Source organism: Mobula hypostoma, chromosome 1, assembly GCF_963921235.1.
Source record: "Mobula hypostoma chromosome 1, sMobHyp1.1, whole genome shotgun sequence".
NCBI lineage: Eukaryota > Metazoa > Chordata > Chondrichthyes > Myliobatiformes > Myliobatidae > Mobula > Mobula hypostoma.
The window spans coordinates 107,797,610-107,810,205 of NC_086097.1; the positions used below are offsets into that span (position 1 = coordinate 107,797,610).

At 41.3% G+C, this 12,596-nt stretch overlaps 1 protein-coding gene across 1 annotated transcript in view; it reads right to left on the reverse strand.

Moving 5' to 3' along the window:
- Positions 1-4,782: 4,782 nt before the first annotated feature.
- si:dkey-122a22.2 (uncharacterized) overlaps positions 4,783-12,596 on the reverse strand; it is a 213,117-nt gene continuing 205,303 nt past the window's right edge. The window contains exon 11 of the mRNA XM_063054664.1: positions 4,783-6,587. Within this exon, the coding sequence (XP_062910734.1) occupies positions 6,420-6,587 (168 nt within the window). The 3' untranslated portion in view covers positions 4,783-6,419. The remainder of the gene's footprint in view (positions 6,588-12,596) is intronic.

Below are 12,596 nucleotides of genomic sequence, written 5' to 3' on the forward strand. Positions count from 1 at the left end.
TCCACGGTTTTTGGTTTGTTATAAGTTCTATGCTCTATTTGAAACAAGCAATAGTCACCTGGGGTCTATCTTCATCCATCTTTGCCCCAACTTAATCAGTTTCAAGCATGACATGATGTTGAACTTTTCTTCTGCTGCCTTTATCTTCATGTCCATTGTCTTGGCCAGGGGACCTCATCGCAGACCGTGGGATCTTCTTCCTGTCTACAAAACTTCTAATCCAGCTGGAAAGCTCATTTCAAATTCTTTCCTTCTCTGGATCTGTACATAAAGGGTGGATGCAGGTGGGGGAGGGGAAGAAGGGTAATGGAGAATGGTGGGGAGGGGGATTTGAAAAGAAGGAGTGAGTGAGAGGACCTGGGTAATGAGAGGGAGAAAGAAACCAGCAGAGTGCAGGTTATGCGTAACTGGGGAATTCACTCAAACACGAGGAAATCTGCAGATGCTGGAAATTCAAGCAACACACACAAAATGCTGGTGCAACACAGCAGGCCAGGCAGCATCCATAGGAAGAAGCACAGTCGACGTTTCAGGCCAAAACTCTTCATCAGGACTAACGAAGGGTCTCATCCTGAAACGTCGACTGTGCTTCTTCCTATGGATGCTGCCTGGTCTGCTGCGTTCCACCAGCATTTTGTGTGTGTTGGAGAATTCACTGTTCATGCCATTGGGTTATAAACTACTCAGGCAGAATATGAGCTGAAGTTCCTCTAGTTTAGCGTTCAGCTTCAGCCAGGCAGTGGGGCAGTGGAGGAAGCCAAGAACAGTCTGGTTGCTGCTGGACTGGGGAAGGAAGGGCAAATAACATGCTATCAGAAGCTCAGGATAGCATCTGTGGACAGAGCCCAGATGTTCAGCAAAGCAGTTGCCTAGCCTACACTCAATCTTGCCGATGCAGATGAGGCCACATCGGGAACGCCAAATGAAATAAATGAGATTGGAGGAGCTACATGTGAATCTCTGCCTTTTCAGTCATCCTTACAGTATCTAGTTTATTTACCCTCCTTCACCTGGTCCCAGCTGCTTATCATCCACACTGAGTCCAATTCGCTTCCTTTGTCTTCCTACCCCTCCCCGCAACCCCCCCCCCACACTATTTCCATCTGCCTAGCATCGCTCCCTAATCTGGTTCCAATCAGCACCTTCCATTTTTAACAGATTTCATAATCTGTAGCCCTCTGTTGTCTCCACCAATCACCTACAACTCTCACTCCATGTGCCCATCAACCCTTCCTCACCTAGATGCACCTATCACTTGATAGCTCTTGCCTTATGCCTCTCCACCATATATTTATATTGGCTATTCCTCCTTTACATTCAGACCTTTACAGATGCTGCCTGACATGCAGTTACAAATTCTCCAAATCCCAGCATCTGCATAAGATATAGGAGCAAAATTGAGCCACTTGGGCCATCAAGTCTGTTCTGCCATTCAATCATGGCTGATTCTTTTGATCCCATTCTCCCACCTTCTCCCCATAACCATGAAGGCCCTTACTAATCAAGAACCTATCAATCTCTGCCTTAAATATACCCAACTAGCTCCATGGCTTCTGTGGCAATGAATTCCACAGATTCACATTTTGGCTGAAGGAATTTCTCTTCACCACGGTTTTGAAAGGGAAGTCCCTTAATTCTGGGGTTGTACCTGAAAATCCTAAACTTTCTTACTAATGGAAACATCCTTTCCACATCCACTCTATCCAGGTCTTTCAGTATTCCAGAAGTTTCAATGAGATTCCCCTTCATCCTTCTGAACTTTTATCAAAGTACAGGCCCAGGGCCATGAAACACTCCTCATATGTTAAGCCTTTCATTCCTGGAATCATCCTTGTGAATCTCCTCTGGAAGCTCTCCAAGGCCAGCACGTTGTTCCTAAGATATATGCTCCAAAATTTCTCAACGGTACTCCAAATGAGGTCTGACCAATGTCTTATAAAGCCTCAACATGCTTTAATACATATGTTTATATTCTGGATCTCTCAAACTGAATGATAACAGTACATTTGCTTTCATTGCTACCAACTTAGCTTGCAAGTTAACATTGAGGGAATCCTGCATGAGGACTGCCAACTCTTCTTTTCCTTTCCTACTTGTGAATTTTTCTCCATTTAGAAAATGGTATACACCCTTATTCATTTACATCTACCACTTTTTTGCCCAATTGCCCAACCTGTCCAGGTCCTTCTGCAGATTCCCCGCCTCTGCGACACTTCTTGTCCCTCCAACTATCTTGGTATTGTCTGCAACTATGGCCACAATGTTATCAAATTCTCCATCCAGATCAGTAATATATAACATGAAAAGAAGCGGTCCCAACACTGACCTCTGCAGAACCTCACTAATCACTGGCAGCCATTTTGAAAAGAACCCCCTTTACCCAACTCTCTAACTTTCGCCAGTCAACCAATCTTCTAACCATGCTAATAGTACCTTGCCTCTAACATCATGGGCTTGTATTTTGTTTAGTAACCTTGGTTGTGGCACCTAGTCAAAGGCTTTCTGAAAATTCAAGTAAATAACGTCCAGTTATCCAGTTAGCCTTTGTCTAACCAGCTTGTTACCTCCCAAGAACTCTAACAGGTTTGTCAGACAAGATCCCCCCTTAACAAAAGTGTGCTGACTTTGTCCTATCTTATCATATGCAATCAAGTGCTCTGAAATTTCATCCTTAATAATGGACTCTCTTACCAACCACTGAGGTCAGACTAACTGCTTATAAATTCCTGTGTTTTGCTTCCCTCCCTTATCTAACACATTTGCAATTTTCCAGACTGCTGAAACCTTCCTTGACTCCAGTGATTCTTGAATGATCACTGCTAAAGTCTACCCAATCTGTCCAGCTATCTCTTTCAGAATTCTAAGGTGTAGACTGTGTGATCCAGGCGATTTATCCATCTTCAGGACTTTCAACATCCCCAGCACCTTCTCCTTAGTAATATTCACCTCTCAACTTTTACCTTTGTTTCTTGACTCTCTTAAATCTTTGGCCTGTTACCGTCACTGTGAAGACTGACACTAAGTACTTCCTGCTACTTTATTGGTACTTATTAAACACTGTTCCACCCTCTTCTTTGCTAGGGAGAGCAAGTTTAGAAATCCAAGGTGCAAAGGGACTTCATGCAATATTCCCCAGAGGTTAGCTTGTAGATTGAGTCAGTGGTAAGGAAGGAAAATGTAATGTTCGCATTCATTTTGATAGGGCTAAAATATAAAAGGAAAGGTGTAATGCTGAGGCTTCATAGGCACCGACTGCACTTGGGAGTATTGTGAGCAGTTCTGGGCTTATCTAAGAAAAGATGTGCTGGCATTGGGTAATGTCCAGAGGAGGTTCACAAAAATGATACCGGGAAAAAAGGGCTATTGTATCTGATGGCTCTGGACCTTCACTCACTGGAGTTTAGAAGAAATGGGGGGGGGGGTAAATCCCATTGAAACCTATCAAATATTGATAGGCCAAGACAGAGTGGACATGCAGAGGATGTTTCCTACAGCCTCAGGAATCAAGGAGATTTCAATGAGACCCATTTCACTCTTCTACTTTCCAGAGTCATTTCTTTAACCAGACAGTGGAGAATCTGTGAAATTAATTGCCACAAACAGCCGTGGAGGCCAAGTCATTGGGTATATTTCAAGCACAGGTTGATCAGAGCTTGATTAGTAATAGTGTCAAAGGCTATGGGGAGAAGGATGGGTTGAAAGGGTTTAAAAAAAACCATGATGGAATGCGGGAGCAGATTCAACGGCGAAATGGCCTGATGGTCTTATGCTGGTAGGCAATAGGTGAAGCCAGGTGAGGGGGAAGACGGGGGGGGGGGTGTGAGGAAGGGGGATGAAGTGGGAAGCTGGGAGGTGATAGGTAGGAAAAGTTAAAAGGCTGAAGAGGAATCTGATAGGAGAGGAGAGTGAGTCATGGGAAAAAGGGAAGTATGAGGGGCACTAGAAAGAGGTGATGTGCAGGTGAGGAGGAGAAAAGTGTTGAGGGGGAGCCAGAATGGGGAATGGAAAAGAGAGAAGGAGGGAGGTAGGAGTAACTACCAGAAGTTAGAGAAACCAATATTCATGCTATCAGGTTGCAGGCTATCCAGACAGAATAGGAGGTGTCGCTCCTCCAACCTGAGAGTGGCCTCATCATGGCAGTAGAGGAGGCCATAAACTAACATGTTGGAATGGAGATGGACAGTTGAATTAAAATGATTGTCCACTGGGAAATCCTACCTGTTTTGGCAGACGGAGCAAAGGTGCTAATTGATAAACTTCTCTCTCGTCTTACTGAACTTATTTCTTTCTACCCTGAAACTAAATAAGTAAGAAGTCTGCAACCATTTCAAACTATTAGTGGAAACCTTTGCATCAATAAACATTGGCAATGTGCTTCAATCCCAGGGTTGTCATACGGAGGCATATAGCATTTTATTATTAAAAGCAGGGTGATAGAAGTTCAAACGTTAAACTTTCAGTAATTTCAGTACTGGAATTTCGTCCCTGGATACAATTGTGAAATTGTGCCTAACATATACCTGAAGATGTCTCTCGAAGGTGTATATGCATTCATGTTTTCACACACACAATTTAGTATCACCTTTAATTGTAGAACGCACATTAATCAGAGAAATCAATATCGATAATTGAAAGAAAATCTGGAAAAGAGTCAAAGAAATTTCCAACCGCTTGTTGAGAATAAACCCAGATAAACAAAATCCCTTTTAGATGGATCCTGGACACTGCAAGGAAAGCAGCAGTTTTCTCCACCCTCAAAACTTAAATATATTTGTGTAAATAACTGTCTTGAGACAATGAACTCTCTCCAATATTTCTTTATTGCAAATGATTGACCACCCATACTCCAAGGCAAGGCTACCCAAAAGACGGTTGTCCATTTGGTTCAGAAACACGATTACCTCGATATCAGTATTAGTCACATCAAAATCACTGTATCCTCGGAAACATAGCTCTTGGCCAGGGAACTAAGCTGTCACAACTACTAAGATAGACAACTATTTTTGTATAAATTATAATGGTCTGATTAGTTCAGAAAATGCCAAGAAAGCTAGGAAACTTTCTACAGTGACCAATCTTATCGTTAGACCTGGGTGACAGGAACAAAGAAGCCAACCCATCATTCCTGCAGACAGGTAACAAATTAACGCAAAACACATTAATCATTTATTTTTTCCTTTTTGTGGTAACAGAATGTGTGTAATGCATATGAAAAGTTGCAAATCTAAACCTTATACATATTAAACAAAACAGAATGCCACTTTAAACTTAAGGGAAACTGCTAATCAGTTACAGCAGTTCTTTCATTTGCCTGTATTGCATTTCTCAAAGACTTTCACACAATGTTTCAGGAGGCAAAATCTTCTGTTAGTTGTGTTGAGTTGTCCTCTGATCTTGGCAATTTACTTGCAAATGTTTCATCACTGTACAAGGAGACATCATCAGTGCGCTGTTAATTGCGATGTGTTCTCTGAATGCTCGGCCTTTATATACTTACCAATCTGCTGACTGGATCTTTACCGAGCAAAGCTATTGAACAAGACCAATGTGGACTATAAAATCCAGTGCAGGGACTGCAGCAAATATTACATCAGCCCAACTGGGAGAAAGCTATCCACAAGGATCCATGAATATCAATTGGCTGCAAAGAGCTAGCTCTTCCTTCAGTTAGTCCTGACGAAGGGTCTCGGCCCGAAATGTCAACTGTACCTCTTCCTAGAGATGCTGCCTGGCCTGCTGCGTTCACCAGCAACTTCGATGTGTGTTGCTTGAATTTCCAGCATCTGCAGAATTCCTCGTGTTTACGTTTTTAAACTCTGCAGATGCTGGAAATCCAAAGCAACACACACAAAATGCTGAAGGAACTCAGTAGGCCAGGTAGTACCTATGGAAAGGAGTGAACACTTGATGTTTCAGGCCGAGACCCTTGTGTGTTGCTTAGAACTCCCAGAAGCATGGTTTTCCACAAACAATTCTGTCAACAGACATGTAGATCTCAATCCTATTTATGAGCCAATATAGACAAAATTCCAGACTATAATGCACAAAGTTTGCCACGTAACCATTCAGCAATGAGACTTCCTCCCTACATCACAATTGAGTTTCCATAAAGCTGACCAGTCAGCTGATTGGTAAGTACATAAAGGCCAACACATCACAATTAACAGCGTACTCACGATGTCTCCTCATATGGTGATGGAATGTTTGCAAATACATTTGTAAATTGCCAAGATTGGAAACCCAACCATCAACCAGCCGAGCTACCCATTCTTGTTTACCTTATCCAGTGTCTCTACACACTTACATGCTTGAAAATGCCATCTTCATCAACATGCGGCAACATTTACAGATCCTTAATTATGATATTCTTCTTCAGATGCTGGAGAAACCAATGGACATGGCCTAATACTGAGGCGAAGTTACCGACTCTCCTGCTTGACTCTCTTTTTATTTATAATTTTTTTAAGCTGTCTGACGACATCAGTGGGATTTTTGTAGATCATCCGTCTGTCTGCCTCTTTAATTTTGATCCATTTGACCAAGGGATAATTCTGTGCACTGAATCGTTGCTGAAACTGGAACATGACCTGTAGTAAACATTAAAAGAGAATATTTAAACATGGTGTTTCTAAAACCAAGGCTTGGAAGTGCAAAGAGATTGATGGGATTACAGCAGAGAGAAGTTTAGAATTTAAATGGATATGAAACTGCAGAGAGTTTCAAGGTGTGGAGGGTGAGGAGGGCCAGTTCTATTCATTCATTTCCATACTGCTGCTTCTCGCAAAGTCAAGCTGAAGTACCTCACCTCAAATGCTTCTACCACTTACTTACTTTAAATCCATACATCCTGGTTTTTGATCCCTCTGCCAAGTGATATAGGCCCTTCCAATTTATCTATGTTGGCCCCTCAATTAAATCATGCTTCTACTGCAAAGAAAGCAACCCAAACTCATCTAATCTTTTCTCTCAGGGACAATTTTCCAGTGTGGTAACACATTTATAAATCTCTTCTGCCTCTCTCCAGTGCAACAACATTGTCTCTGTAATATGGGCCAACTACAATGATGTAAACTTCTCTGTTCTTGCATTCTGTGTCTTGGGAAAGAAAGCAAAGTTTCCTGTACGTCTTCTCAAGCACCTGATCGATCTATCCTATTACCTTTTAAGAATTAGTGCATATAAACTTCTAAATAATACTGCATGCAACATTGCTCCATATTCTCCCATTTAGTAGATATTCTTTTGCCTTGTTAAACCTCCCCAAAAGCATATCAAATACAGCATAAACAGAACCACAAGATCAATGTCTAATCTTTCAAGGCCTCACAAAAAGCTGGCTCTTCTGAGACAGTGCTTCATATAGACGATGCACTGACTTCTGGCAAACAGCAGCTACAGAGTGTCCACAGTCACAGAGTATTAGCATCATAGAAGACTACATCACAAAAACAGGCCCTTCAGCCCATCTAGTCTGTGCCAAACTATTATTTTGCGTAGTCTCATTGATTTGCACTCAGACTCTAGCTCTCCATTCCCCTCCCATCCATGTACCTATCCAAACTTCTCTTAAATATTAAAATTGAACCCAGATCCACACACTCACCACCCTCTGAGTGAAAAGGTTCCCCCTCATGCTCCCTTTAAACATTTCACCTTTGACCCTTCCCCCATGACCTATAGTTCTAGTCTCACCCAACCTCAGTGGAAGAAGCCTGCTTACCCAATCTGTACTCCTCATAATTTTGAATACTTCCATCAGATCTCCCCACATTCTCCTATCCTCCAGGGAATAAATTCTTAACCTATTCAACTTTTCCCTACAACTCTGGTTCTCAAATCCCAGCAAAATCCTTGCAAATTTTCTCTGAACTCTTACTGATACCTTTCTTGCAGCTAGGGGACCAGAACTGCACACAATACTCCAGATTAGGCCTTATGGATAGCCTTATACAACTCAACACAACATCCCAAATTCTGTACTCAGTACTTTGATTTATGAAGGCCAATGTGCCAAAAGCTCTCTTTACGACCCTATCTACCTGTTTATGGGCTACCCTGGAGTCCACCATAATCAATAGCTGTGAAAAGACTCTTGGCTTCTCCACCTAGAAAAATATCAGAATCTGACTGATAAAAATTATCAAGAGATCAAGGAGACAGCATGGTCGAAATTCACCACTGCCTTCAACACACCAGCAGGACCTTTGTTTAATTTAGCTACAAGATATTTAAAGATGAAGACATCAAACATAGCACCAAAATCATGGTTTACTGCACAGCTCAGATCACTGCTTGAGACCAGGAATATTCTAACTGGATTCTCCAGGAATTGGAAAACACCATCAATGCTGTCTTCATAAAATTCTCCAAATTCACAGTAAGTATAAGAAAATCAACATTGGTGAGTTACCTCTCCCAAGCCCATATTCCGAGGATTGCTTCAAATATATGAAGCAGCTTTGTAACAATAAATATTAAACCATAATTTGACAATTTAGTTGAAATCCTTTCCCATATTCCCCTGGACTGTATTGTACAACCATCTAACTGCAACACTAAAATTAAGACTTTATGCTACCTATATGTATCAATGTCATGTCAATGCCATATGATATTGACTAACTATAGATAAAAGATTAGAACATACAAATCACTTTTTTACTGATGCCCTGACCTTCATGATAATTGTTGGCTTTTAGCTTGTGTACTTTCCTGATTACCTTCCTGAAGTTTTTATTTTCCTGATCCACCTTGAACATCTTGGTCAGCCAATGATAAGAGACCTTCAGGGGTTCACATTACCATTGTTATGTTCACAGTTAATTACTTCCTTGTAAGTCATTACATCTGCACCCACAATTCTTTAATAGTCCCATGAAGATATTCGCAGGACTGCAAAACCCAGTTAAAACAAAAAGTTTGCATCAGCTAAGATTCTTTGCTTTGGAACAGAGAGACTGAAAGAAATTAAATTATCATAGAGTCATATAGTACTACAGCACAGAAACAGGTCCTTTGGCCCATCTAATCAGTGCCAAACCATTATTCTGCATAGTCTCATTAACCTGCATCTGGACCATAGCTATCCATACCCCTTCCATTCATGTGATTACCCAAACCTCTCTTAAATGTTGAAATCGAACCCTCATCCACCACTTGCGCTGGCTCGCTCCACACTTTCACCGCCCTCTGAGTGAAGAAGCTCCCCCTCATGTTTCCCTTAAATATTTAACCTTTTACTCTTGACCTCTAATGCTAGCCTCACCCAGCCTCAGTGGGAAAAGCCTGGTTGCAATTTACCCTATCTACAGCACTCATATAACATGCAAAATTTTAGGAGAGGCCTAGAGAGAATGTATAGAAAGGAAATATTCCCATTATCTGAAGGCTCAAAATTCAGTGGGCATACAGTAAATTTTAAGTAATACAGACATATATTTGGGAGGAGATGGAGAAACACGTTTTCACTCAGAGAGTAATAGAGTCTGTATAGACAGGTGGTGGAGGCAGAAACCTACATCACACATGAATAGTCATTGTATTCAAAGAACCATAACCTTCAGGGTTTGGACCTATACTGGAAGGTGGAATTAATTTATGTAGCTCTTTGCTCTCTAGCAGACAGAATTGATCAAATGGCCCTTTTCTACTATAAGCTACTATAAATTCCTCTATTTCCTAGAGGGGAGTATTAGCCATTTATTCAGAACTTAAATCTTTTTTTATAAATAAAATTACAGACTTTAAATTCTAACCGGAATGAGATTAAACTGCATGTTTTGACTTGAACACCTGCTTTCATTATACAACTGAACGCTTTGAAATGTTTCCAAAACATTATGTGATGAGCTATTTGTTGTGACAGATCAGATGCAGAATGCAAACCTTCTTCAGGGTTGGAGTTAGCCAGGCCACTGAAAAAATAGCTGCATTTGTTTTGTGAAAACATTTAAAAATTCAAATGACAGTTCAAGTAAGGATTTCCTGCAGGCAGGTGAATAATCAACACAAAGACCTTGCCTGCTAACCTTGGAGTCAAAAACATAGCTGGCATTGCAAAATTTTTAAATCTCTGCATGTATTATTAAGCAGTAATCCTGACCGCACTTCAAAAATTGATTTCAAAGCAGTTGAAGGTCTGGAGGTGCATTATTATTTTTTCAGAATGTTGATGGTTTGCTCCAGCTCTCCTTACATTTCATGAACAACCTACAGTATCATATAGTTTACCAATAACACCAAATGTGGCAGAAACGCAAACAGTGATGAACTTAAGAGAATGATCAAATGCTAAAAAGAGACAATCCGTGAGTGGTGGAGTTCAGTGTGGAAAAGTGTGAAACATCTCACAATGGAAGCACAGGCGTGATACCTTACTTAAATGGCATAATTTTGAAAAGTGTAGATAAGCTAAGAAACTATGTACGTAAGTACTTGGAAGGTGCTTTACAAGCTGATTATAGTGATAAAATCAGATGGGTTTATTTATTTAATGAGATAGAGGGTGGAATAGTCCCTTCCAGTTCTTTGAGCCACACCGCCCAGCAAACCCTAGATGTAATCCTAGCCCAACTACAGTACAAGTCCCAATGACATATTAACCTACCAACTGGTATATCTTTGGACTATGGGAGGAAACGGAAGCACCTAAAGGAAACTCATGCGGCCCATTAAGTATGCTCCGCTTTTCAATCATAGCAGATCCTTTTTCCTCCCTTCTTCAGCCCCACTCCCTGGCCTTATCCCTGTAACCTTTCATGCCATGTCCATTCAAGAACCCATCACACTCTGTCTTAAATATACCCAATGACCTGGCCTCTACAGCTGTCTGTGGTAATAAATTCCACAAATTCACCACCCTCTGGCTATGAAATTTCTTTGCTTTAAATGGACGCCCCTCTATCCTAACGCCATGCCCTCTTGCCCGAGACACCCTGACGATGGAAAACATCCTTTCCACATCAATTCTGTCTAGGCCTTTCAACATTAGAAAGATTTCAATCAGATCTCCCCTCATCCTTCTAAATTTCAGCAAGTACAGACCCACAGCCATCAAACGTGCCTCATATGATAACCATTTAATTCCCGAAATCAACCTTGTGAACCTCCTCTGAACCCTCTCCAATGCCAGCACATCGTTTCTTAGATGAAGAGCCCAAAACTGTTCACAATACTCAAGGTGAGGCCTCACCAGTGCCTTCTCTGCTCTTGTATTATAGACCTCTTGAAATAAATGCTAACATTGCATTTGTCTTCCTCATCACCGGCTCAACCTGCAAATTGGTTCTTTAGGATGTTCGCACAAGGTCTCCCAAGTCCCTTGGCATCTCAGATTTTTGGATTTTCTCCCTGTTAAGAAAATAGTTCGCACATCCATTTCAACTACCAAAGTACATGACCATACATTTTCCAACATTGTATTTCATTTGCCTCTTTCTTGCCCATTCTCCTAATCTGTCTAAGTCCTTCTGTAGCCTATCTGTTTCCTCAATACTACCTGCCCCTCCACCAATCTTCGTATCATCTACAAACTTGGCAACAAAGACATCTACTCTATCATCTAAATCACTGACATACAGCATAAAAAGAAGCGGTCCCAACACCAACCCCTGCAGAACACCACTAGTCACTAGCAGACAACCAGAAAAGGATCCTTTTATTCCCACTTGCTTCCTCCTACTAATCAGCCAATGTTCTAACCATGGTAGTAACTTTCCTATAATACCATGGGGTCTTAACTTGGTAAGCAGCCTCATGTATGGCACCTTGTCAAAGGCCTTCTGAAAGTCCAAAAATACAACATCCACTGCATCCCCTTTAACTATCCTACTTGTAATCTCATCAAAGAATTCCAACGGGTTCATCAGGCAAGATTTTCCCTTAAGGATATCATGCTGACATTGTCCTATATTGTCCTGTGTCGGTAAGTACTCCATAACCTCATCCTTAATAATTGACTCCAACATCTTCCCAGCCACTGAGGTCAGGCTAACTGGTCTATAATTTCTTTCCTGCTGTCTTCCACCTTTCTTAAAGAGTGGAGTGACATTTGCAATTTTCCAGTCCTTTGGCACCAAGCCAGAGTCCAATGATTTTTGAAAGATCATTACTAATGCCTCCACAATCTCTACCACTATCTCTTTCAGAACCCTAGAGTGCAGTTCATCATGTCCGGGTGACTTACGTATTTGAGCACCTTCTCCCTTGTAATAGTAACTTCTCTTCCCTCACACATCTAGCACACTGCCAGTGTCTTCCACAGTGAAGGCTGATGCAAAATGCTCATATAGTTCATCTGCCATCTCCTTGTCCGCCATTATTATTTTTCTGGCCTCATTTTCTAGCAGTCCTATATCCACTCTCATCTTTTATTTTTTACATGAAAAAGCTTTTACTATCACTTTGATATTGTTTGCTAGCTTGCTTTCATATTTCTTCTTGCGCATTTCTTAGCACGCATGCGCCGGTCGGGCATGCAGCCTGTTACAGTTGCTCCGTCTAGTTTTCTTACTTTTCTTCCTTTTTAAACTTTTTTACCTTACATTATTTGTTGTATTTTTCTCACGGTAACACGTTGAAGCTGCACCCTCTCTAAC